The following is a 27,870-nucleotide window of genomic DNA, read 5'->3' as shown; positions in this document are numbered from 1 at the left end:
TCCAATCTGCCCTGGAGGAAAATTCCTTCCTGACTCCAAATATGGCGATCAGCTGAACCCTGAGCATGTGGGCAAGACTCACCAGCCAGATACCCAGGAAAGAATTCTCTGTAGTAACTCAGATCCCACCCCATCTAACATCCCATCACAGGGCATTGGGCCTATTTACCATGAATAGTTAAAGATCAATCGAAGGGTAAAGCTGAGTTACTGTGCTGGTCAGTTGGCCAACAGCTAGGAATAATTTCTTAGTGGACTTCTCAGATGCAGTGTATTCAGAGGAGATATTGAGCAAATATCTCCTCTTAATATTGACTTGATATAATTCCGTTTTCTCTTCCCTTCCCCCATGATCTTCTGATGGTAAAAGGCCTAATTGCTATTCCTGTTCCTGCCACCATCAAGTTTCTGCACAAACAATATGTGTTCAAGGGGTACAGTTTCCCTGTGAATGTCACATTTAACACTTTAGAACCAAATCTGAAAATACAATACATTTGATACAGAAATCTTCTGCATCAGGTGTTTGTTCCTTAAATACGATTATCTCAAGGCTCTGTTCAAGCCAAATATTCCTTCAGATATGTGTTTCCAGACCACTAGATAAGTGCATTTTTGTAAGCTGAAATAACTGTGGGAAGAATATGGGGTTGGATGTTGTTGCTCAGGGATAGATACAGGAGGGCTAGAAAGTAACACATGGAGTACTGAGCACTCTGAATCTCTCCTCCCTTATCCCACTCCAGTTTAGCCACTGCCCTGGCTCTGCCTCCAAACATGGAAGTGGGAAAACATCCTCAAACTAGTCTTAAAGGTGGAACAAAAAAAAAACAACAAAAAACAGAATATGTTGGAAAGGGTCATGTAAGTTAATCAGTGCCATTTTATAGTTCTGCTGAATATGCCAGGTACTACTCTAAAGGTGTACTAATTACTGCTATTATATTATAAAATGTCAAGCTTCTGCACTAGACAATTGCTCTCTTGGGTAGTGCTGAGGGTTTAAAGATGGCAATGAAGTTCATGAATGCAGTTGCACAGGAATATGCTAGTCAGCTAGCTAAAAAATGTGGGTTGAAGTTCATCCTCACTTGGAAGATAAGATTGCATCCTTATGCTTCACAGCCTCTTAATAAGCAAGGCTTTTTCTGGAGGTTGTTTTACCAACCACACAAATACCCCACGGGCAATTTGGAATGTTTTGGAAACATGCTTTATTTATTTTTTTTTAAATGGCTGAAGTGATGAGGGGAACCGGAGGTATCTATAGTCAGTGGGTGTGACAAAATAATGGAGAGAGGAGAGTCTGTATTGTAAGGGTTTCTAGAGGGCTGATATGACTCACTCATGATCTAAAAGTGAATGCAGTTAAAAATGACCCGATCGGAAAATGTTGGCCTATTTTCTATGTTTAACAAAGTGGCCACTGAATTTAGTTGCCTGGTTTGAAACACCAGAGCTGGATTGTCGGAGGCATAGAGTATCTGCACATCTCATTGACTTCAGCTGGAATTGTGGGTGCTTGGCATTTTTCTGGAAATCAGCCATTCACACTGAACCCCCCCCACCCTTCAGATTTTGGTCTTATTGTCTTGCAGTCTCTCTCAATTAGATCTCCCTCAGTATTCCCTTTTACTTCAGCAGGAACTCTGTATACAGAATGACTGGGTCCTTGGGGCAGAGAGAGCACCAGCTTTGAGGTCTTGCTGGCCCCAGGCCAATTTCACAGCCTCTGCCACGGTAGCATCTTTGTACAGCCATTGTGAACAGCTGCTGCAATGTACTGACTTAGGCAGGGCCAGGGCCACCTGGAGGCAAGGTGTTTCATAGATGTACTGTACCTGGCATGCGGACCTTAAGGGTTAAGGACAATACAACGCCAGGTGGCCAGTGCTGATTTGAAATGAGTGTATTGTTACCTCTTGAAGCAGATTACCATGGGCTTAGTGCATACTAGGCCAAACAAATTTAGTATTAGAAAAGGTACAGGAACCAGTCACCTTTTCCTTGGTAATTCTGCTGCTAAATATACCCAACCCACCAACCCTTTAGATGTATATCTCTTTCTCATGTAAAACTGGCACTAATACGTTAATGCTGATGTAGTTAGTGCTTTCCTTCTTCAAATTGCTGTAGAAATATTAATTGTTGCAATTCTGCAGGGAAGGGAAGGTATTTTCCCCGCTTTGCAGAGGGGATGAGCAGAAGCACAGTTTGTGCAACTTTGAGTAAGTTGTTTAACCCCAAAACCCAGGCTGATTTACTTTAGACTTCTGGAGTTCCTTGCTCCCAGATCTGCTCTTAATCCATTGGACCGTGTTGTCATGCACGGCAGTCAAAATATGCGCCATTATGTCAAATTTTGGGCCTACCAAGTTGGGTGTATCTTAACAGCGTTGTACAAAGTGCTTTGGTTAGGCAGGACGGATGCTTAAGTTCACGGTAGCAACTTAATATAAGATGTGCCATAGCATGGTTAAAATGAACTGAAATAATTGGATACTTCCACCTGAAGTTCAGACCATATATGCAACATGAAAGAGGATCACTATTGAGAAATAAGAAAAATAATGTTTCTGTTAAGGCACATCCGCTTCAGTTCTGGTTTAATGAAGTAAGACTGAGTTAATGTTTTATCATCTTGAGCTCTGACCCTCTTAAATAAAGTCTGGGTTTTAAGGTAGAGGCTATAATGATCAAAGCTGTTGTACTGAAATAGCTCCTGATGAAGACTGCAAGTATTCGGACTAGCAGTGCTTGTATTCCTGTCAGTAACAGGAAGGAAAGGGGAAACACTTTGCTTCTAGCTATTGTGGGATCAGCTTGTCTAGTCCCTCACCTCCAGACTCTCTGTCTAAACCTTGTAGATTCTTTCTGCATAATACCTTTAAAATACGACCTTTCCTTTCCATCCACTCAGGAAAAGTTCTCATTCAGATTCTCAGCATCTCACAGCTTGATTAGTGCTACATTGATCAGGATGCTGCTCCCAAGATTATTCTCCCAGCCTGTTGCCTTGACCATGTCACCCCTCTCTTTGCACCCCTTCCTTGGCTCCCCCTTCTCTGTTGGTTCAAACCATAAGCTGCTTGTCTTCACTTTCAAAGCCCTTCAGAGCCTGTCCCCAAGCTACCTATCATATCTCAGTCGCTATCGAAATGTTGACTCCTGCCTCCAGTCAGTCCACAATGGCTGCCCGCATCATCCCCCGGTCAAATTTTTCTCCCAAAAGCCATGCAGCCACGTTCTAAGCCATTTTAATTGGAATTGATCTAAGCCTAGCGCACCAAGTATTATTTATATTTACTGTAGGCAGAACTTTTGTGTACAGACAGTTGTGAGGACGGTACCATGCCTATTAACCATGTGTCACTCTTGTAACATCTTGCCGGCCTGTGTTTTCCCTCTGTGCCATCACTGCTCACTCTAACAACTCTGGAACTGCATCCCATGGGCCAACAGCCTCCATCTCCTCCCCAAAACTCCTCTCTCCAGGCTAGCTTTCTGCTGCCTCCATTCCCATCCTCTGATCGTACCTGGCTTCATGCTTAATTCACTAACAGAGATTTGATGCTGACAAGATAAACGTGAAACAAACCGATCAAGTGACTTTCCCCTTCTCCCCCAATGTCTTTTAGTTTTTGCCTCCTTGTATTGCATGTAAGCTCTGCAGGGCCAGGGGTTTGTTGACTTATGCTGCAAAGCACCATGCGTGCCTCTGGAGTTGTAAAGCCTCATTTGTTTTGTGGTAATGATTCAGGGTATGTTGAGTGAATGACCCTGGCATTACATCTGTTGGCAGCTCTGCGTCATATCTGCCTCATGTCACCTGTGATAAATTTCCTCAACGGTGTTCTTGTCTCTGTACATTTTTGAACATCCAGTCCCTTCTGCAAAGGAAATACCCTGCACTAGGGTGGCAGGCAGGGCGACGGAAGCTCTCCCCAACTGGGGGGGCATCGACAGTGTGGCCCTGCCCCCACGTTGTCCCTTCCCTCCAAGACCCTGCCCCTCGCTCCTTTTTTGCCCCCTCCCCATCGCTCACCCTTAGTCAGTAAAAAGTGATGGGGCCATGGCCCCCAGATCCCCCCTGTTCCAGTGCCCCTGGTGGCAGGGGTGTTTGTAAGTCAGGACTGAGGTCGACTGGCTGGAAAATCAATAGTGGGTAGGTTGAATTTGCCTGACCAGAGTGTTGCAGGCTTCTGGGAGACTGCCTTTTTCTCTCTTTTTTGCTGCGGGGATAGTTGTCAGAGACAGTGTACTCCCTCACCTTGATAGTCTGGCTCCTCAGACTTCCCTAATGAATTAATTTCTCCCCCTCCCAGTTCAACAGGGTTGCTTATTTGTCTTGTAGCGAAGAACTGGTCTCCAGTCTTTGGCTATAGAAGGTATTGTGGAGGAGTTCCCAGCTGCACTTTAGAGAATCAGTTGTGGTCTCTGAAGTTGCCAAGTTTTTCCATTTTGTGGAACAGGCATTCTGAGCTCAGTTCAAACCGTAGGGCCTGACAGCACTGACTAGCGCAGTTGGCTTAATTACTGGGCTTTTTAAATAAGCGTTCCCCAGTGGCCAGTGACTTTCTCTCAGTTCAAGCTAGATAGTCTAAAACCATGTAAGGAATTTTTATCTCCTTTCTTATGTTATTGTGCTGGTTGGAATAGTGTTGTCTCTTCGGGAGTAGGGGAAAACAAGCAGCATTTGCCTGTACTTTAGAACTGGGAAAACATGTTGAACTTGAAGATACGTTTCTGGTAACGAAAGGTCCGTTTAGTGATTCATTAATGAATCACTGAAGTGTGCATTGTGCTAAAAAACATGGGTGCAAACTGCTAAATTCCATGAACTTTTCAGGCCTTATGCATCAGGGTCAAGTTTGTACATAAATCTGTGTTTGGACTGATTCTGCAGTCCAAGTCTATGGAGTGAGCTTTTTCAGAACTGGCTTGACAAATGTGAAAAGCAATGCGGCTTTCATTTGAAGGAAGAATTAGGGCTAGTCTACACTGGCAACACTAAAAAACACAACTTCACGGGGGGTGTAGCTCCCAGCGCTGGGGCACTGTTTACATTGGTGCTTTACAGCGCTGCAACTTGCTGTGCTCAGGGGGTGTTTTTTCACACCCCCGAGTAAGAAAGTTGCAGCACTGTAAAGTGCCAGTGTAGAGAAGCCCTCAGCCTCTGGAGTTTCAGCTATTACCACACCTCTTTTTCTGTCAAGCTCAATCACTCAGTTTAACAACTGAGGCAAACCTAATCAATTGACTTTCCTGACTGATGTTGACAGGTTTCAGAGTAGCAGCCGTGTTAGTCTGTATCCGCAAAAAGAAAAGGAGTACTTGTGGCACCTTAGAGATTAACAGAAATTTATTTTTTATTTATTAATCTCTAAGGTGCCACAAGTACTCCTTTTCTTTTTCCTGACTGATGTTGAATAACTTCAGTTAAGTGTTCACTTTGTCTGGGAAAATGTGTGAAAAGTCTTTTGCAAAGTGATCTCCCATAAACTAAGATGGGCAGGAATGATCATTAGTGAGATGAACAAAATGAACAACAGGAACTAAGTAGGTATTGGTCAATGAGTGAGACCGACGCTTCTGAATGCAGCTTGTATGGCCCTGTAGCGGTGGGAGCTATGTATGTAACTTTCCTTGCATCAAATTGAAATTCCACCCTGGTGTGAATTCCTACTTCAGATAGTGTTTATATTATGGTAGTGCCTAGAGGCCATAATCAGGAACAGAGTCCTGTTGTGTTCGGTGCTGTACCCTCATATAAGGGGATGTGGTTCCCTCCTTGAGAAGGTTAGTCTGAAAAACTAGTGCAAAGCAATAGGAGAAAAGGAGATGCAAACATGATACTTCTAGTAAAAACAGGTGTTAGTAGGCAAAATAGCTCATGGCAGACCATTGTAGTCGATGGCACCTGCAGCTGAGATTTTCCCAGATGGTTTCTAGTATATTTAATCTGCATAATGCAAGCGCAAGCCATGAGTTAAATGTTTTCCACAACTGCCAACACCTGCAGCATAATCCAAACCCAGTTTACTTTGGTGTGATGTTGGCTAGGTCATTAATGTACTGCAACCACTTGAGGAAGACGGCAGCCAAGGTCAGCCCTTGGAACAACCTGCTCAGAAAATTGACTGGCTCAACCTAGGGTGTGAGCACCTGGACGCTTAGAACATCAGCCGTTGCCCTTTGCCGTTCAACAGCAGAGTACTGTTTTCCTGTCTGGTGTCACTCATCTGGTCGATGTAGAGCTTAACAAAGCCATGCGTATTGTTACCAGGACTTTATGGGCAACTCCATTGCCATGGCTACTGATACTTAGCATTGCCCCATATTCACCACGAGAAGGCCTCTGTTATGCTGCTGGCCAAGATCCATGAGAACAGCGATCTGCCTTTGTACGCAGACCTCTTCAACCACCCGCCAGCTCACCTGTCTTATAGATATCCTTTATGGTCACTTATGCCACCACACGACATGACGGTGGAATCTGCTTGGTGCAACGAGTGGTCAGTGACCACCGTCGTTAATCACTCATCACAGACCTAACCATCTGTCCATCACGTTTTGATCTGCCAAGGCACTGGTGGTCAACTTTGACCCAATTTCGAACAGGACAGGGCAGCTGTGTGGCTAGCCTCTTTCAATGGGGTTTTTCTAATGACCCACAATGCAGCTGTGGTCAACTTCAGACTGTCTCATATCCTTGGCGAGTGCCCCATGGACTTATTCCGACGGCAGGCTACCAGCTCTCTGCCTGGCTGGTGATGACACCATCAAATGGCTGGGCACATTGCGCATATGCTGATCTAACATTGGCAATTACCTCCTGCCTTCTAAATTCCTCTGCAGCTTCAGCTGAATGCAGTATTTACAATTTCTTGATAGAAGCTAATACGGAGCCAATATGAAATATGTTGGTCTGTGCTGTGGTACCTGTATCTCGGTAGTGGGTAAAGGTAATCTGTGTCTGTGTATATACATTTATAAAGTACTTTGCAATCCTTGGGGATGAATGACATGTTGTAGGTGTTAATTATTAGACTCCATTTTATGCTGTAAATTTGTGTTGAAAAACAAGCAGCAATTTTGTTCCAATCTCCCTTTGTCACTGGCCATCTGCCTCTGAGCTTTAATTAGAGAAGGAAATGCCTTCCAGGCCTCTGCATGCCTTGTACCTATTCACCCTCAGACCTGCTTCTCTTGGATCAATCACAACTGTATTTCTGGGTGTTTATAGCATATTTCTTGTGGCACAAAGCCACAGTAACTCTTAACTGCATCTGCTGGAAAAATGCAACTAATTTGAAGTGCGCTGCTTGTCCTGCTGCTGTTGTGAAATGGGACGTATGCCATGGAGATGGGATGCATGCCTCCGTCGGCCAGAGCCGTGAGGTTAGGCCACTACCTGTCAGTCAGAACGCCGTGTCCAGTGTTCTAAACCATTTCCATAGTCACCACTGGCATTCTCCAAGATGAAAGCAAATGTTTCTTAGAAAATAACCACAGCTGACATGCAACTAGCTGACACTGCTGAACGTTTGCTTTGTAATATCTTGGCCATTCACACTGGAGTAATTGACATTCTACTAGAAATTTTAGTGTCCTGCGATAGATCTAAATTCCAGTGGGTATTTTTAGGGCAAATGTGTTTTTGGCAATGACAGGCTGCAAGCCAGTTTGTGTGTGCTGGATGCCTGGTCTTCTGCTATATTCTGACCACGGTAGTAAATGTGTAAACTGGAATGGCTAGGTCTGCTTTTATGATTGCCAGGGTGTCAGAGTGCTTAAGAGCAGCTGGGCACTGCAAAATCTGTGTGCTGCATTAGTGAAGCGGTGAATAAACATCCATGCAATGTGAGTGTCTTCGTGATCAATGCAGGATTAGCTCTTGCCAGGGGGCCAAGAGAGAACTTGTTCTAGTTGCTGTTTTCTGCCCGCTGTAGCTGTCATGCTGGCTGCTCCAGGAAAGGATGTAGCTGGGTGACAAGCTAAGGATTTCGTGTACTGTAGATCAGATTATATCAAGTCAAACTATTTGTAAGTAGGTTTAATTGAGAAGTCAGTTTAAAGGAAAATGCATAGTAACTTGCAATGTGTAACTCTGTTACTTTGTCTCCATATCCAGAGAACTCAGGCTTAACCCTTCCGGTCATCTATTATTGCAACTTGCAGGGTATCTTGGTGAATTCATCTTTGTGATGAGTTGTGCTATAAGTTTGAAATAATATTTAAAAAAAAATCAATTCTTTAAATGAAAGAGCTGTTGATGCCTTAGGGTTCATGCCACAGCCCATGAAAGCACGGCGATTTGGAAAGCTTGTGATCATGTTCCCTTAGGGTTCGGTCCGGGCAATGAACTAAATTCTTCCTTGTGCAACATCTCTCCAAGTGAGTTGTCTGCATTATTTGAAGAACTTGACTCTGTTTTGCTCTTCCTTTAATCAGGGAGAGCTACCAAAACTAGCCTCTAAGAAAGCAGAACACCTGACCTGTTGAAGGGTTAATTTTACAGTTTAATTAATCTGGAGGCTGCAGTGTGCTCAAATACTCAATGAGCAAAGCTAAAGAGGTGAGTCAAACAGTGCTGCTTAATTTTTTAACATATGTAGACTGTACTGTGCATCCAGTAATGAACATGGGGCAGGCAGTTCATTTTAGCTCACATAAATATTTCCACAATTACTAAAATACGTTTAGGATGCCTAGAAAGAATCTAGATATGTGGCTTATAAAATAGCCAGATGACACACTTGTCTGTAACACATGCATGTGGATAAATGTGACTAAGAGCCAACTTCTTTTGAGGGTGCTCAGTGAGAATATATTGTGCATTTGATTGCTGACTAATGATGCAGAATCCTAATGAGTTAAATTACACCTTCCATCTGGCTAGACCATAGAGAAATTTTCTCCTCTTCTGCTCCTTGAAAAATGAGAGTGGATTTCACTGGATTTTAAATTGGTTGATGTCATGATCTCTTTTTACACTCTCCTGCAGGCTGGCTAGAATCTTGTTACGGGGGTGTGTGTGTGTGTTACTCGCTAAATTTAGTCAGTCTTGAAGCCCACCTTGGCCAAAAGCTTTGCTTTCAGATTATAAATTCTCCTGGCCAAGCAATGTCTTCTCATTACAAATCTGTGTAGCCCCTAGCACAGTGGGGGCACTGGTCCTTGTTTGGGGCCCCTATGTGCTACTGCAATATAAATAACACACACACATGCTGTGTAAAGTACAGCCAGCTTGCATTTGCCCAGACCGAACCCTAAGGGAATATGATCGCAAGCTTTCCAAATCGCTGTGCTTCCATGGGCTGTGGCTCTATCAAACAGGTAGTGTCTGGTGCTGAAGATACTTAGGGCTGTTTCTCTTGCTGTGAAGTGAGCACATGGGTCATGCATAGCTTTCTGACTAACACATTGGTCATGCATGATTACAGAGGAGCTTTGTCTGTGTCTCACTTTACATTAGTGTTGCTGCAGTGACCAAGGGATTTTTGGGAGTTTTATGGCCGTGATATGATTAAAATAGCACAATAAGAATGCTTGTTCGGTGCCTTTCATTTAAAAACAAAAAACAAAAACAAAAAACAAAATAAACCAAAAAAACCCCATTTCAGTCTAATTGAGAGAGCCTTGCAACACCTCTCTCAGATGGGCCGCTGGTGGGCCTCACCTTCCCTGTGTATAGAACAAGGGCAAAGGTGAAATGATTTGCCTAAGGGGGCACAGTGAGTATGGCAGAGCTGGGACTGGGACCCCTCTGCAGTGGAGACTAACCAAATGGGACCACTTGAGGCTCATCATGTTGGAGCCGGAATGCCTCTAGGAAAGCTCTGACCCACTCACAAAGAGGTCTAGTGCAACTTGCTGCCTCAGATAAAAGCTGCTTGCTGAGAATTTTTAAATGTATCCTTGAGTCTCTTTTTTTCATTGTAGAGAAAATATAAACTCAAAGTACAAGAGCCCAGACACTGATAGAAGGTTAGGAATTGAAATGACAATTTGTTTCGTATTTCAGGTCTTTATCTATGGTATCCGTGTGCTTCTGTAGCAAAGGTTTGGGCAACCCTTCCCTTGATGAGAGTAGTTGGAGAGCATTATATCAAAGTGAGAAAAACCTTCTATGTTAAATGAGCTGTAGTGCACACATGCTTGAAACTAGTGTGAATAAACGAAATTCTGGAGACACATGTATTTATATTTATGCACTTAAATCATTGGCATTGTCAGAATAGTCTCTATGGAAGATGTGATGATGCATTGGATCTATCACTTTCCTAAAATAGCACCTGGCTGCTCAAGCCAGACTTCCTGAAGTTATTGCTGTGACAATTTTGTTTCCATTTTCCGTGCATAGGTCTTAAATTTCAATGCGCCTTGTCCAATGTGATCTAGAAGCTCCGAATGATTGGCAACTTGGATGCTTCACTGCAAATGATGGAGTAAAACAGTTTTAGTATCTGATTCTTAGCTCCTGGAAATTATGCATGTTTTGATCTTGTCATCAAGAGTTGGGATGTTAGAAGTGGACAGAGAAGAAATACGTTCTGGAGGAGAGCTGCAATAGACAATTTTAAAGACTCCCTAGCAATAGTAATATAATTTACAACTGAAATCCTTTGTGGGAAGAAGTAGAACATCAAAAATTAATAGGAGGATGTCAATGACACACGTGCCGGATGGTAACAAAGACAAAAATAAATACAGGGAATAAATCTAAAAATCTCCTTTTGAACCCTTTTTGTCTCTCTATCTTGGTTCTTAGAACAGTTGAAATGCTGTGGTGCCGATTCTGGAAATTTGTCCTTTAGAACCTTCAGTACCAGTTGGAATCTTAATATGTAATATTAGCAAGCATAATGACGATTACTACTTTCCCTCCTATTAAAATATTAAGGAATAAAGATGCAATTATTATGTATTTCCACTGAAGTCAAATAGACTAGAGCATGGATCTGTTACACTGTCAATGGCTCCAAAGATTGGAGGTCTCTGAAGGTCCAACACACATCAGTGAAGGCCCAGGAAATAATAAATCAGATTCCAAAAGTGAAATTCATATTTTCTAGTCTTACAGGGGAAACAGAGTGATAACAGCCCAGTATTTAACTACAGGGAAACCACACAGCCAAGGGAACATTAGAAATCAGCTGCTAAGCGGAAGTTGGCTGGTTTGTGGAGGATAAACTGTGTTGGAAACCTTTTTGGGATACTTTTAAAGTGGGTGGTTTAAGACGGGGGTTTACCAGTTGGAGGTGGCCTCTACTGCATATCATGTTGTGTACTCCAGTGTAAGCTGGTAACAATTCCTAAATGTTCATTTCTACTCTCATGTAACCACTGCTTTGTTTGTGGTGGTTTTTTTTTTTTTTTTTTTTTATCAAAATGTAGGAGCCACAAATCTTCTGCCTAGTAAGCACGACTGGTATGGGTAATGGTGTGAAGGAAGGTCAAGTGGGTTTAAAACAGAATGGCGTGGAGCCAATTGTACCGACCCATGTTCTATCTGAGGTAAGAGCGGGCAGTTCTAGAGGGGTGTGTGTGATGGATTTGCAGGGGGAGGAGGGGAGATTTGGTTTGGCTGGCTGCTATTCCATAAAGGGAAAATAAATGACCTCTGATATGGGGAGCCCTGAAACAGCTGCAGTGCTTACAAGTATTATGCGGTACAACAGTGGCTTTCATTGAAGATTTCAAAGCACTTTACAAACATCAGTGAAATGCCTCTGGTCTCCTGCCTACCCTTTGGGAGGTAGATGGGTATCCCACTGAGTCGCAGAGAACTCGTTCCATGTCCCAGGTTGTGCATTTGGTTGCAGAGCTGGAAGTAGAAGCCACAGGTCTTGGTTTCCTGCCTTTGCTCTAATAACCAGCATCTCCTCTTTCTGCCTTAGGTCAGCGAGTTTGCTGTGTTGTATCAGTAGTGAGGAAGCTGCTGTTGTAAAAATAGGGAAAGCATGTAAAGTCCTGAGCAGGAAATAACATAAACGGAATCGGTGGACTTTAAACTTCATGGGACGGTCAAACCATCTGTTCCCAATGTCCTTTTTACAAATGTAGTGTTCTGCTAAGCCTGGTGTGCCTGGGGGCAAAGTGAAATTCACGAGAACCTCTCTTTCCTTCATTACATTAATAATCTGGGGAAGAGAGGAGAAAACTCTGGTGTGTATGAGTTTTGTCCCTGGCTGGCATCAGAAAAATGATTGGGAAGCAAGAGTGTCTGAAGCAGACTTTTTAAATGCAGTTCTAAGGAACTGGCAGAAAAGGAACAAAAGTGACGCTTTGAGAACTAGCCAGTGCACGGAGAAGCTGCTTGCTCCCAACCTTCCTGGATTAGTCCCTGTGTAGGTCAGAGTTAGTGAGAATCGACAGAACAAGCCACACAATTTTGCCAACTCCAACTCTTGCTTATCTGGGACTCTAGCAGGCTAAAGTTGGAAACGCTTCCTGAATGTGCCAGCAAGATTCTCCTGATACTCTTCCATACAACTCGGCGCTATGCTGAACTATTTAAATGGGGTTGGGAATGTGTTTTTTTCCCCGGCTGCTCACTCTGTTCCTCATCCCCTCCAAAGGCTTAGGGTAAGCCAGCTCAACACATTCTCCTGCCCTGGCTGGGATGTAGCTCAGTCTGGAGTCACTTTAAGATTGCTGTGAGTGGAGGAGAGCGGGGGAGGGAACCAGAGTGAGGCACTGTCAGCTCCCAGCCCTCTGGGCGCTGTGGCACCACCTGGGAGTCCTACCTATGGCAGCATGTGTTGCTGCCTTTGATACTGGGCTGGCCCCTTGCAGAAGTCTCATGGCGGATTGTTTGTTTTAAAGAACTCCGCAAACGTTAGCAAGGGTTGCGTGTGGCTGATACAGGCCTCGAATAAAGAAGTAATTACGGCTTGTTTTCCCCCTTACTTTATTTGTCCAGAACTTGGGCTGAAGATGAGCCCACCTCTTGCCTGCGTCTAGGGTTGGGCAGGCAGAGGTCAGAAGGTGACTACAATTGAGCAGAATTTTTGATAGTCTAGCTTTTTAAAGATCTTTGGTCGAGGGGAACAGAGACAACATTACCAAGGGGTACAGTCATAATTGGGCAAATCTATCTGAGAAAAAAGAGCGCTTAACATATAATACATGCCATGCAAACATAAAACGTGTCTTTAAAAGCTAACATGGGCAAGACTAATCTCTGCTTTCCTGACAGTTTGTTGCCTTCAATATGTCAGATTTAACACTCTGGCTTGCTTTCTGCGCATGTATTATGAAAAGCAAACTGCACTCTAAATCTGAAACATGACAGGCATATAAGAAACCAAGCTATTTCCGTTGCAGTTATCTCGCAGGAGAAACTTGTCTTGCCTTATGCTTCTGTGGTGTTGGGGCCAGTTTGAAATAAGGTCGTGGTGTCCCTGGAAGTGCAGGTTTAAAATAAAACCAGAAACTTGCTTTCAGTACTTAACTTAAATCAAGAGGGGGCAGTTCTTTTCACTGTAATCTTAGCAGGGAAGGGATAGGCCACCTTCTGGGTAAGAGAGGTCATTGACTTTGGAACTTTGTACTCTGGTAGGCTAGTTTTAATCTTTGTTCTTCAGGGTCCAGCTCAGAGCTGAATTTCTGCTTTGGAGTATCTGGCATTTTGGGGATGGTATTTGAGTTTCTGAAGCCCTGATGCTGGTTTCCCTTTGTCCTAAGTCCCTGTGAATAAAAGGCTTCATGAAAGAAACTGAGCAGTAAAGAACTGCCAGTTGCTGTTTCCCACATGTTGAAATACTGTTTAAGCAAATGTACTCCCAAGAGCCCTGAGACAGCTGTATGAATGTCTGCATTGTGCCTGGGTTTTAGCCATAAACTGTCCACCCGCACACAGCTTTTCCCTGGGTTTATATGTGCTTTGAATCCAGGCTTCCTTACCTGGTGGGTGTATAGATTAGAGCCAGGACTTCACTTTAACACAGGCTCTAACCCATCTGCTTTGCAGGGTGGGTGCAGGTTGTAACCTGGGTTCCAGAACTTGGGTGCCCATAGCCCTCCAGGGGTTAGGAAGGACAGACAAATTCTCCCATAATGCACTAGGAAACAATTCATAGAGCAGCTTAGTGCAGCACTAAGAACCTTGAGATAGGCGCTAGGATGTTCTGGGGCTAACCTGGGTTAGTGCCGCTCCAGCATGGTTACAGCTCTACAGGTGTAACTCGAGTGTTGCTTAGCAGCAGGGACAGTTTCACCCAGTGTAACTAACTCTGGTTCCCCTATCTCAGCGCCCAGACCGCTGCTGTGCAGGCATATGCTTAGATGCTATGTACAGGAAAGTTTGTTTGCATCCCAGTCACCCAACTCTGTCCCTTCATTGAGCAATGTAATGTGTTTTGTTTTTGTTTTTTTTTTCCTAGGGGAGCCCGGATAAAAGGAAAGTGATCAACTCCCTGATGTCTGGTGCATTGGCTGGCGCTGTTGCAAAAACAGCAGTAGCCCCACTAGATAGGACGAAAATCATATTTCAAGGTGAATGCTGTGAGCCCTTGAGAAAGCAGACAGCTTCTAAAAGAACAGAGTGCCTGTTCTCCTCTGTCAGCAGTACAGCTGGTCTGTGCTCTGACGTTTTGCTCTTCCTAAACCTGCAGAAAACCCTGTGTGGCTTTGACAGGAGCATGGGACCTTTGTTTCCTGCTTGGGATATAGTTCTGATCCCGAAAGGTGACAATCGGCCACAAATCTGTTAGGATTATGCCCACATGTCATAGGGATATTGCCACTTACTTCCATGGTGTAGGACTGAGCCCACTGTTTCTTAGTGGAAGATGAGCGCAGCTTGTGAGTGTGGGTCTTGCATGCTCTAATCGTCTGTGGGCGTGAGGGAGGTTCTCGAAACATATAGCAGCCATGTATTGTAAGGTGTTGCAGTTAAAACTGAAGGGGGGGAGGGTGATGCCATTTTGAAGGCTTGGCGTAGTGGTTTGGGCTTCACGTCTGCTCTTCGTGAGACGGTTCAGTTTGGAGATATACATTGAAAAGTACAAAGATGCTATTGGGCTGCTTAACCTCAGGGAATAGGGGAAGGAGGGAATGGGGACATGGTGAAAATTAGACGGAAGTAAATAAACACCAGGGGTTTCCTGTTAAAGGATGGGTAAGTAGAACATATTTACTCAAACTTACATTGTTAATTATTAAGTTAAAATATTCTGGTTGCAAGTTAAATCAATTATACAGACTGCTTCAATGAAGTAGAGTCCAAAATATCTGGCTTTATACTACAAATCCCTTTTCATATCCCATATGCTAAATATGCATAACTGAAAACCCAAGTTCAGCTGCTTTGACTAGACCATCCTCATGCATTTGATCAGAACTGGGAGCATTTTTATCATCTGTCAGATTGCAGCTATAGACTGATAAATCCCTGTTTCAGTGCAAGAACGACCCAGGAATATTAGATATTACAAGTTAGTGTGTGTGTGCGTGCGTGCACAGTAGCCTAACGTAGTAGACTTTTAGAGAGGCCAAGGATTTAAATCTGGTTTGCATCTCCGATTAAATGAGTTCGATTTAATCTAATCCCTTAGATGTGATTCATTTTGAGGCGATTTGACTTGATCATCAATATCGGCTTAGCAGAGGCCCCATTCTGGAATAGCAGAGGGCTGCAGGACAGGACAGAAGTGCGTCAGCAGAGCTAATGTGGGTGGGTGGGGGAGAGATCTGAGAGCTTCGATAGCTAGGGTGACTCTAGGTTGGGATAGAGAGGCATTGACAGGGTTGTGTGTAGCACAGCACCTCACTGTCTACCTCACTGGAATGAGCCCTTCACTTCCCCTGTTTAAGACTTTCCATAAAAGATCCAAACTGAGAGCTAAAGGGTGTAATGGGAGCTGGAGAATAGGGGTGAATTAGCAGCTATCTGTACAAATCACCATTAACTTGTACAGGCCTATGTTTTATAAATAGCCAAGTTCTCTGTCTAGTTAAACTCTCTGCAGAGGAGGTGAACGATCTAATTAGAAACCACCACTTCTGGCTGATCTCTTGGCATCCAGCAGAGTTTCCTTATCTTTCTCACTGTCTGGGGGTTTTAGCTGGCAGTGGCTTTCCTATCCAGGCAGCTGGAAGCAGCCTTGGGCCATCTGGGCTACAAAAGTTCCCTTGTAAATTAGTAAGTGTGTGGCGGCCTGCTGCTGGGAGGGCAGAAGAGCTGGTTCCACTGCAGTGGACATTTGCAATAAACAGTTTCCAGACAGCCCTCAGCAGATGAAGGTTTCTTCCTCAGCAAGCGTACGGCACCTGCTAGTTACTGTGCGGCTGCTCACAGATCCTGTGGCACATAAGCCGATCTCTCAGGTGAAGAGTCGAGCATATTTTAATAGATCCCTTCCATGCACAAATTACAACCGGAGGCCACCATCCTGCACAGGGCAGGACTTCAACGGGACTCCATGCAGGAGGGAGGATATCTGCCTGGAGCTCATTGCAAGATTGGGCGTAATTTCTTTTCTTGCATCTGTTCAAAGTTTTGACAGCTTTCCTTGCATGTCACAGTTAAAGGAATTTGGTGATGAAATTACAGGGTGTTTAAATGCTCTGTTCTAATAACACTCCTGTTGTAGGTATGAAGCCGGGCTACAACAAGACAAACAACAAAACCTTGTTTCTTTAGCAATCCAGCACCTTCTGCGGTTGCTTTCTAATTCCTGACAGATTTGTAATCATCTCAAGGCCATGCAACAGTCACATGTAAACAAGTGTTCACTATGTTGCTCCTTTATGCAATTCATGACTTAAGAAATAAAAAAGGCTTGATAACAGCTTGCAGCTACTGTGGTGCCAAGTTCATCCCCATAGATTTTACTCACTAAATTGCATGGCCATCGGACTCTGTCTAGTTAAATGTGTAGCAAGTCCTCACACTAATGTTCTTCTCTTTTCTTTTTTTTAGTGTCTGCAAACAGATTTTCTGCCAAGGTGAGGTGATGTCTGTCTCCTGTTGATGTAAAGGGTTTGATTAATGGCAGGAATAGTAATAAAAGTGCTCTGTTGTATTTAACTGTCTGGCTTGAATTTTATTAGCAGTGTTTATAGCGAACTAGCACAGAGGAAAAGATTTGTAACAGTGTAACTGATAGTGCTCCTTGGGGCAAGGCTGTCTTCATCATACCTTTGCACAGCACCTCGCAAAGTGGCAGCCTTAGACTTGTTCTGGGCCTAGGGGTGCTACTGTACTGCAGATAATCAGTTCTTCATTTGGTGGCACCCTGGGCTCCATCTTGCTGGGCATAATGCAATAATTGCATATTTCCCCCACCCAATGTTATCACTCAACCAGCAGTGGAATTCTTTAAAAGATTATTGCACAGTTGAGTTTGGGTGGGCATCCCTCCCTGTGGTTTGTAGAGTGCTTTATGATGTATGTGCTAGGTTGATGCTACAGATAGTACATGCTAATATTTATGATCCCCCAAACCTTCTGCGTTGTAATGAGTCTATTGATTTGGATTGAAAAGTGGTCTGTGCAGACATCACTCCAGCCCTGGAAGAGGAAACTAAAAGGCATGTCGTCTTTAAACCGCTCTGAGCCCTTTGACTCTTTCCAGCTTTGCTTGTGTCCAATTCTCTTTTAAAAGACGCTTTTCCTATCTGAGAGATGCTGATGCTCTTGTTCTGTGTATTCGGGGCACAGCCCAAAGGAGGGAATGTAAATAGCAACTGTCTTCCCGCCTCATTGTGGTTGGGGGCCCAAGGGAAGTCGTCTTGCGGGAGGAAGCAAGTCCCAGCTGGAGACGTTCTGGCCCCATCCTAGGTGAAGAGTGGGAAGTGTCATCTCGTCTCACCTTCGACCCCGTTTTCATTTTCTGTTGCATGCAGGAAGCCTATAGGCTGATCTATCGCACCTACCTCAATGACGGCTTCTTGAGCCTGTGGCGTGGGAACTCGGCCACGATGGTCCGGGTGATCCCATATGCTGCCATCCAGTTCTGTGCACACGAAGAGTACAAGCAACTCCTGGGAAGCTACTACGGCTTTCATGGAAAGTAAGATGCCGCCGGTGTTGAACCTAGTCGTAGGAGCAGAGTCTGACTGTTGGGGTGAGAGGGGTTGTATGGACTGGAGGCCTGTGGGAATTAGGATTGTTATGTAGGTGACGGGTGCCTCTAGGCTGTGGGAACCTATCGCTGCTCAGCTGAACGCTGTACTGGTGGAGAGCCCAGGATAGGGGGCAGTTGTGTAGAGCACCGTGGGGCAGGAGCTAAGCAATGTGGGGTGTCCCTGCTGCCTAGAGACTGCATTGTGTCCCAGGCCGATTCCCTCTGGTTGATAAGATTCTGCCTTCTAGAGGGGTGAGCAAGGAGTGGCCCAGATAGCATTTGGGGTTAGCACTGCCAAGAGAAGCAACGGGACGCAGCCTCCCCAGAGAGCTGAAAACCAAACACCCTGCACGTTAGTGCATGGCCTCTTACTCCCCTCTCCATGCTGTAGGGCAGATGTGTCTGAAAGACCCAAATCAGGCTTGCTGTAGCCCCCAGCCTGTCACCAGCACCAAGCTCCCCTCTGCCCCCTCCCAGTATAAGTAGCTGCTGGAAGCCAGCTCAGTGTAGCGGTGGGAGGAAGCCTAAGAAAAAGTACCATCCTTATTCTGGGCAGGTGTGATCGATTTGGTTTTGTCTCCCTTTCATTTTTAGAACGTTGACTCCTTTGCCCAGATTCATTGCTGGCTCGCTGGCAGGAACAACAGCTGCCATGTTAACGTACCCTTTGGACCTGGTGCGAGCTCGAATGGCTGTCACGCCGAAGGAGATGTAAGTGGCTAATGGGAATGGGTGTAAGCATCCGGGGTGGAGGTGGATGGTTTTGAAGGTCACATGATTTTTAATCCATCTTTCCGGCTCGTGCCTTGTTCTAAGCTTTTGGTGTAACTCTGGGTTTGGTGACTCAACGGGTCGGGCTCAACGGGTAGTGATCAATGGCTCCATGTCTAGTTGGCAGCCGGTGTCAAGTGGAGTGCCCCAGGGGTCGGTCCTGGGGCCGGTTTTGTTCAATATCTTCATAAATGATCTGGAGGATGGTGTGGATTGCACTCTCAGCAAATTTGCAGATGATACTAAACTGGGAGGAGTGGTAGATACGCTGGAGGGGAGGGATAGGATACAGAAGGACCTAGACAAATTGGAGGATTGGGCCAAAAGAAATCTGATGAGGTTCAATAAGGATAAGGGCAGGGTCCTGCACTTAGGATGGAAGAATCCAATGCACCGCTACAGACTAGGGACCGAATGGCTAGGCAGCAGTTCTGCGGAAAAGGACCTAGGGGTGACAGTGGACGAGAAGCTGGATATGAGTCAACAGTGTGCCCTTGTTGCCAAGAAGGCCAATGACATTTTGGGATGTATAAGTAGGGGCATAGCGAGCAGATCGAGGGATGTGATCGTTCCCCTCTATTCGACACTGGTGAGGCCTCATCTGGAGTACTGTGTCCAGTTTTGGGCCCCACACTACAAGAAGGATGTGGATAAATTGGAGAGAGTCCAGCGAAGGGCAACAAAAATGATTAGGGGTCTAGAGCACATGACTTATGAAGAGAGGCTGAGGGAGCTGGGATTGTTTAGTCTGCAGAAGAGAAGAATGAGGGGGGATTTGATAGCTGCTTTCAACTACTTAAAAGGGGGTTCCAAAGAGGATGGCTCTAGACTGTTCTCAATGGTAGCAGATGACAGAACGAGGAGTAATGGTCTCAAGTTGCAATGGGGGAGGTTTAGATTGGATATTAGGAAAAACTTTTTCACTAAGAGGGGGGTGAAACACTGGAATGCGTTACCTAGGGAGGTGGTAGAATCTCCTTCCTTAGAGGTTTTTAAGGTCAGGCTTGACAAAGCCCTGGCTGGGATGATTTAACTGGGAATTGGTCCTGCTTCGAGCAGGGGGTTGGACTAGATGACCTTCTGGGGTCCCTTCCAACCCTGATATTCTATGATTCTATGACTCAGCCTTGGGAATCGGCAAGTCTGACATATGCCAGTGGCCTTTCTTCTCCAGAAGGAGATTAATAGATTCCAAGGCCATCTACTCTGACCTCCTGCGTAACACAGGCCAGAGACTTCCCCACAAGGTCAGTATTCAAATAGTGATCAGCTCACAAGTGAGAGGTACCTTGTGTGCTGGTTTGGGACAAAGAGGCCAGTTTGACACTGCTCCTTCAGGAGAGGACCAACCGGATGCCCTCTCCTAGGTCAACAGGTCACGGACAAATGACAAAGCCAGTTCTTTCCAATAGCTTTATTGTAAAACTGCATCTTAATCAAGTCCCTTCTGAGCTCCCTGTCGTACGCTCAGAGCTGAATGTTGGCGGATTTCTCCAGCTGAGCAAGCAGGTTACCTGTGGGTCCCCCGAGAGGCAGGTTGGAAGCATTACTGCCCGCACATGAAGGCCATTGGTAATGTCTGGGGTCTGTGTTTCGACAGGTACAGCAATATCCTCCATGTCTTCATCCGAATCTCCCGGGAGGAGGGGCTGAAGACCTTGTACAGGGGCTTTGCGCCCACCATCCTTGGGGTGATCCCGTACGCTGGGCTTAGCTTCTTCACCTACGAGTCGCTGAAGAAACTGCATGCAGGTAAAGCGCACCCTGCGTCAGAATGCTGACGTCCTGGTGACGGCAGCTCAGGCGGGCAGCAGAACCGCTTCTCAGAGCTTTAGCGCTTGGTCATAAAAGGTTTAAAGCTGCCTCCCCGGTCCTGCACCAAAGGACGTCTCCTCTCTCCTCACCTCTGTTGGACTGGGAAGCAGCAGGATGTGGTACATCGTGTCCATTTTATAGCTGGATAAACTGACACTCAAGGGCTTGCGTAGGGTCACACTGCTAGTGGAAGAGAACCCAGGATTCCTGACGCCCTCTCTGCTGTATTGGCCACTAGACCATGTAACTTTGTAGTTATGCAGTTACTCCAGGAAGCTATTTATACACTGCCTCTTCCTCCCTCTTTCCCAGATCACAGTGGGAGAGCCCAGCCATACCCCCTGGAACGTCTCGCGTTTGGCGCCTGCGCAGGCTTGATCGGCCAGTCGGCCTCCTACCCTCTGGACGTGGTGCGTCGGCGAATGCAGACGGCCGGAGTCATGGGACACGTGTACGGTTCCATCCTACCCACCATGCGAGAGATTATAAGAGAAGAGGGACTAATCCGAGGCTTGTACAAAGGACTCAGCATGAACTGGGTCAAAGGTCCAATAGCAGTGGGAATAAGTTTCACAACCTTTGACCTTACCCAGATCCTTCTCCGTAAATTACAGATCAGCACTAATATTGAAAGGTAGTGGCTTCATTTCCAAAGTATTACAGGGGAGAAGTACTGTGTGTGTGTGTGTGTCTAGCAAACACTAGCATTGTCCCATTTTATTAGTGCTACCCCCTGCTGCTGAGATTTTACTTTTTGTTTTTGTTTTTTTTTTTAATGAGCCTCCCAGTTATCCCCAAACCCAGACATGCAATTAACCTTCACTAAATGGAATTCTCCCTGTGGTTCCGGGTGACAGCAGAGCTGCCTTCTCTAGGGTAGCTGCCTCCGTCTTGTGTTTAACTCTTCGATACGCACTAAGCTATTGCTGGCTTCTCTCCTGGGCTCATCGGGTTGATGAGGTGGTGTGGAGGGGACGCCAGACTGCCCGGATGGAGCTGGAAATCCGGGAGGTGAAAGCTGTTCCAGCTACGCAGTTCTTAGTAACTACACATCGGTAAGCACCCTGGCAAGCAGTATTTCAGTCGGTCTGCAATGAACTTCACATGTGAGTTGAGAGGGTTAATAGCCTTTGAAATGGAACATCCAGGATTTAAGTTTTTTATTTAAAAATAATTTTTTACTCCAGAATTTGGATGTGTGCTCTGGCTGGAAGTGTGGAAGTGTTCCTTCCTTCAGATATCGTTTGTTCTGGTTTTACTTTGTGTTGAACAAAACATTATAACGTCCCTCTATAAAATTAGCAAAGACTCTGGAGTTAGATCAACTTTCAGTCTGGAATTCCTGTGCCTGCCATCAGCACTGCCTGGATCCAATCGAAACAGTGTTGCTTTCAGACTACTTTAAAAACCCCTCTATCCAGAGTTGTTGTATTTTTAAACACAGCATTTTCGGAAGGATTTAGCAAATTGCAGTATTAAGACTGGAGATTAAGAGGGGGAAGTGTTACACACTCAAAGTTTTTAATGAATTATATCCTTCATTATTGTGGTTGCTGCTTAAACTGCAATGTGAGAATAAACTCTGTTTGGGGTGGGTGGCAGCACACCTATGAATAACCTATCAAGGTGGCTGTTTTTAATGGGTTCAACCTCATCTTTGTCTAAAGCTGTCGGCCCTGCTTTGGAACATCCTCGGTGTGCGCGCTCCGTAGGTCATGTCACCTCAGCTGATTAACTTTGATTCCATTAGCTTATTCTAGAATTGTACTGGACCAACTTGGCTCATAGAAAATAAACTCAGTTTACCAAGAGTAATGTAATTGTCACCCATTGGGAATCATGCCAGGTGTGCCAGTTCTTCCCAGCTGCAAGTGTGAAATGAACTGTAAGGCACCTTTTGAGTGTGACAGTTCAACGTTGATAATATTTTGGGAACAGGAGCACTGAGAAACTTGGAAGGGCGAGTGGCTTTATTTTAAACTTGGAGCACGAGAGAGGAGGAAGAAATTGTCCAGCCATCTTTAATGACCCCAATGTCTCCCTGCTCCCAGGCAGTATACCCCTGAAACACGCCTTTCCATGTGGCAGGACTGCTGCTTGTGTGGAACAGAAAGGGAGCAGAGGGTGTAACTAAGTTGTATTTAAAATCTGTCCCTTCCTGACACAAAATGTTCATTATTGTTACTCAAACCTTGTATCAAGAGTTCATTCGCCAGAATGAAGATAATCGCAATTGGTAAAATTAAACCCCTCCTTTTTTTTTTTTTTTTAAATAGTCTTTGCACTCACTCACTCTTTGAAGCAGAACCTGCCTCTAATGCCAAATATTTTCCTAGTGATTAATGACAAGCACCTACTCTGGCCCTGGGTTCTTAATCCTCTTGTGGGATTGGCCAGAGAGTCTAGATACTGAAGTATTGGTGTGCGCATTCTTCTGCTAGAAAGGGTAGTGTCAGTATTGTGCTAACAGCAGGTGCAAGATAGGACATAACCTCTGTGAGATGTCTGACACTTCTGGCTTCAAGACAGTATCCAGTGTAAACTCAGTCTCTGGTCACATCGTCAAAGTACAAAGTAATTCAATTTTTAAAAGATTTTTAAGAAGCTGGAAACGCTTGTGACAGATGAGACAAACGAGCCCTAAAAGAACAGCCCTTGCCATAGGTGGGAGGGGAGTCCAGCCATCTGTCCAGCCAGCATCCGGTGCGGGAAGTTCTTTATATGGGTGGCACACACCTTTGCAAGAACTCTGACGCTTTCCTTTCCCCAGTGGAAAAGCTGGTTACTTCGCTTTGTCCCCATTATATGATGGGGGGGAGGGGAGGGAGTATCAAGCTGGCAGCGTGACTCCCTGAGTGGAGATACCGTACCAGTGGCATGTGTGTTATTGTCCAAGGTACATCTAATCGCTATCAGGCTCTCGATGTGCGGAGGCTTCCTGTGTAGTGGGTGCATCCTCGAGTGCATGGGAGCTGTGTGCATGCAAGAGGAGACTGGTTTCCCTTGTCTGCACTATGGTCAGGGTTAGACCGCATCCTGGTGGGCAGTGAAGTAACCACTAGAGGGGGTCGCCCAGCTCTGCAGATAGCGAATGAGCTGCACCTGCCGTTTGAAGGTGGACTCTCATTTAGGGGCCTGATCCTGTGTGCTGAAGCCCCTCAGCCCACCACTGCAGTCAGTAGCAGGGGAGCGTGCTCGGTTCCTTGTAGGACCCTGACTCTCTCTGGCGAAAGGGGATGCATCTGCGGGGAAAGCCCCAGACTCGGAGATGGAACTGAGTTGGGAGCATGAGTCCTTCTGAGACATCTTCCCTGCGTCAATAGTCTTCCCCCTCAACCCATTGTATTAAATATGAGCACTGGTCTGAAGAGAGACTGGAACCAAGAAGTCCTGATGGGCTGTAGCCTTCAGTCACATAACTCCTGCAGGTGCCCACTTGGATAGGAGTGAGACCAGTGCAAGGGTGCTGAGATTCTTCTGTCTAGAAGCCTGGGGTATCTGTACCAAAAACTCCAAGGAGAGATGTGAGACTCTAGGGAAGTGCTGGTGTGGAAGTGCTGGACCCAGAGGGGTGAATGGGTGGGGTTTTTTGTTAGCACTGCAGCTGATTTAAAAATCTCTTTTAGACAAACCTTTTTACTGACTGTGTTTAGTCCAGAAGCAGACCTGATTTCAGTCTAATTATGTTAGCAGTTGTCTTTGGTTTCTTGAACAAAAGAGTTCTTAAAATAACTCTGTCTGTGTGTGTGTGCGCTGTGTACGTTTTAAATAGCTGGTTTCCCCCTGTTGGGATGTACAAGGGGGAAACCCAAAACGCTTAATTTTTATTTTCTTGCATGAATTAAAACTTGTTCCAAATGTGCTGCCTGAAATGAGGGACCCTGAAGCTCCTCTAGCATGCTGGGTAGGAGGGGACGGTGCCACTGTGTGTAATGGAATGACCTTCAGTTTGCTTCAGGAATCTCCCACGAGTATGTTCTGTATCCCTCCAAAAAGGAGACAAGTCCCGTGTAAATCTTCTCTCTTCCCCTCCCATTTCTCTGGAATTGTTGACCATCTGATCCCAAATTATGTGACTCTCTCTCAAAATGGTCAGCTGTCTTACTATGATAATTAGCAGCCAAACACTATTAACTTGCATTTCCTTCTCTTCCGCTCCCCTCTACCATGGTCTAGTGCCCTAGGTCCACCCCTGGCCGTTCGGGGAAGGCAGGTCTGATGGAGAATAGCTAAACTGGCACAAGTGCAGGATTGATGTTGGGTTCCCAGAACAGTCCAGCATCGGAATCCTCCTTGTCGAATGCAGGGGTGAGAGCTTTCATTTCTAATGAGGATTAGATACCAGGGATGTGTGTTCCTTTGGAAAGTCCTTGAGTATCATTTGTCCAGTGTGATTCCTTCCCCTTTCCCACTGGATGTGAAATGGCAGCTCCTCCCGGTGCCTAGCTCTTTGGCTGTGTGAACTGGTCGTTGCCTGGGTGGAGTTCTGAGGGCCAGGTAAGGGGCACTGGTGTGGGAAGCTGGGGAGGCTTTCCAGCAGAGGGTCAAGACAAAACTTATCCATTTGGTGCAGACCCCTTGCTGCTGCTGGGAGCCCTCACTGATCCCTGGACACATGCCCCAAGCAGTCTTCTCCTGGTTCTCCAGGAACACATGGCCGCAGGGCCTGAGAGTGCCAATACAGCCTTGGGATGGGAAGACAGGCCAGCAGCAACCAAGGTGGAAGGCAGATCTCTGTGCGTGCAGAGGACTTTGGCGGGGAAAGGGGAATGCTGAGGAGCCTTGGCACGTGTAAGAATCAACCATCAGTGGAAGTCACGGGGGTGACGGTCCCTGCGAGGCAGGCAGTGGAGTGGGAATATCCACTGAAACTTTCATGGTATATTTTTTAGAAGCCCAGTCCAGCAGCTGGTCTGAGGAAATGCTGGTACATCTGTAACTCCACCTGACCTCCATGGGCCTGGCAGTGCTTAAGCATTACAGGTCTTGCACTGTGGTTGCTTTAACACAGAAGTAGTCAGTGCATTTCAGAAGAAACTTTTTTAACAAGAAGTGCTTGATAAATGGACTTTGGTGCTACCATGCAATCTGAGAAGTCTGTGGCATCCGGCATCAGTGGGTACAGCATTGGTGGCAAAGGGGAAGCGAAATATTGGAGATCATAGAATCCTAGAATATCAGGGTTGGAAGGGACCTCAGGAGGTCATCTAGTCCAACCCCCTGCTCAAAGCAGGACCAATCCCCAACTAAATCATCCCAGCCAGGGCTTTGTCAAGCCTGACCTTAAAAACTTCTAAGGAAGGAGATTCCACCACCTCCCTAGGTAACGCATTCCAGTGTTTCACCACCCTCCTAATGAAAAAGTGTTTCCTAATATCCAACCTAAACCTCCCCCACTGCAACTTGAGACCATTACTCCTCGTTCTGTCATCTGCTACCACTGAGAACAGTCTAGATCCATCCTCTTTGGAACCCCCTTTCAGGTAGTTGAAAGCAGCTATCAAATCCCCCCTCATTCTTCTCTTCTGCAGGCTAAATAACCCCAGTTCCCTCAGCCTCTACTGTTTTCAATGCAACTTTTACTCATCTCTTATGATTTATGAGGAAATACCTGAATGTAGTTAGTTAATTCTTATCCTAGGGCTAATGTGGTATGTTTTGGGCTCAGTCCATGGCTTGGAGCCAGAAATGGAAAAGACTTGATTTATAAAAAGGTTTTTTCATTGCAATGTCTGGTTCCTCCTACCCACCCTGTACACTTTAATGCCACGTTATGCAGGGACTCTTGTTGACTGTCTATGCACGGAGCACAAATGCCTTTTGTAAAGATGTTCTCACCCATTACTGTGTGTCAAACCTGACTGCTTTCCTTGGGTCTGGAGTTCTATTTTAATGCAGTGATGACACTGTTATATAATGTTTATATATATATTTTAAAATTTGTGGCAAGAGAGGAGTATATTTAATAAAAAAAATAACTGGCTCTCTGGATTCTCTTTGCGTGTCCTCTGTGTTGCATCTCTACTACCAGGAGGCGCTGGTCGCACTCACAATACGTTTTACAGGACAAAACAGGGGCTCTCGTCTCTACTCAGCAGAACTGGGGCCAGCGTTGAGAGGGGAAGAAAGTGGAAGCTGTAGCCACTAGCAATGGGCCCATTTAGCACCGGATTTTCAACAGTGTCCCGTACCAGCAAAGCACTCAACACTGAACGAGCTCTTCTGAATCGAGCGCACGCTGATCCTGCTCAAATCTCTGACTCGAAGTCCTGCAGAAGGAGAGATGTCTCCCTTCTCCCAGCATGACGGGTGCTTCAGGTACTGCCTCTCACACACCGCAGACTCCTGCTCTAGCTGGCCGAGGCGCCAGACACTCTGGGAGAGCTTCCCGCAGTGGGTTTAGGGGGGCATCTCTGACTTTCTCTGCTCCCAGATCAATATCCGGTCCCCACCCCCCATGTCTTTCCCAAATACATTCTCCTAGAAACCTCCTACCGTCCTCACCCTGGTCACAGTTAAAGCGGCTGGCACAGGAGCATGCCCCTAAGTATTCAGGGTATTGAAAGACTATTTGGCTCTGTGTATTCAGGACTACTGTCCTTGGGGATGGCACGGTGACGCAGGGGGACGCTCCTCTCTTCCACTGACCTGGGAGCGGCATGGCAAAGGCAGGGACCAGAGGAAGCACCGCCTGCTGGCCCTCCAGGCTGGGGATGAGTGATAGGTCAATAACCTGTCCTCCAAACAACCTCCGCTCGGAACAGTTACAGAACCCCAAAGAGGAAGCCAGCGTGAGACGGGGCTGGCGGAGCCCAGCTTGTGCCGAAGAGACAGCCGATTCAGAGTCCCGGTGGGCAGCCCTCTCCAGGGGGATGGAGCATCAGCGTATGACAGGGATGCCATGACTCCGGATAAATGCAACTGCTGTGGTAGCCGGGTAGGTCAACACAGTAAGGAAACGATGAACTAAGTATTCTATCTAATGACTTCTCTGATAAAGGGTAATCCCAGAATACCACACTGTTTAAAGTTCAATACACCACTACAGTCAGTATGATCTAGTATCAAACCATGGGGTGCTGAGGGAATCCTAGCCTCCCTGACTTCGATGGTAAAACTCCCAGAGACTTCAAGAGAGCCAGGGTTTCAGCCATGGTGCCTGGACTCCTAAAACCCACCTCCAAAGGCTACTAAACTGGGCCCCTTT

The 27,870-nt window shown here is 45.8% G+C and overlaps 1 protein-coding gene across 1 annotated transcript in view; it reads left to right on the top strand.

Annotated features, from left to right (window-relative positions):
• The window catches only part of SLC25A42 (solute carrier family 25 member 42), a 28,024-nt gene extending 1,384 nt beyond the window's left edge, over positions 1 to 26,640 (top strand). The window contains exons 2-8 of the mRNA XM_074939665.1: positions 11,401 to 11,520; positions 14,391 to 14,502; positions 16,931 to 16,956; positions 17,857 to 18,023; positions 18,672 to 18,788; positions 20,449 to 20,600; positions 20,976 to 26,640. Coding sequence (XP_074795766.1) covers positions 11,437 to 11,520; positions 14,391 to 14,502; positions 16,931 to 16,956; positions 17,857 to 18,023; positions 18,672 to 18,788; positions 20,449 to 20,600; positions 20,976 to 21,301 — 984 coding nt within the window. The 5' untranslated portion in view covers positions 11,401 to 11,436 and the 3' untranslated portion in view covers positions 21,302 to 26,640. The remainder of the gene's footprint in view (positions 1 to 11,400; positions 11,521 to 14,390; positions 14,503 to 16,930; positions 16,957 to 17,856; positions 18,024 to 18,671; positions 18,789 to 20,448; positions 20,601 to 20,975) is intronic.
• The last annotated feature ends 1,230 nt before the right edge of the window (positions 26,641 to 27,870 follow it).

The sequence above is a fragment of the Natator depressus genome, chromosome 25 (assembly GCF_965152275.1).
Source record: "Natator depressus isolate rNatDep1 chromosome 25, rNatDep2.hap1, whole genome shotgun sequence".
NCBI classification, from domain to species: domain Eukaryota; kingdom Metazoa; phylum Chordata; order Testudines; family Cheloniidae; genus Natator; species Natator depressus.
Note: the sequence above shows the minus strand (reverse complement) of the source record. Positions and strands in the feature narration are given on the sequence as shown.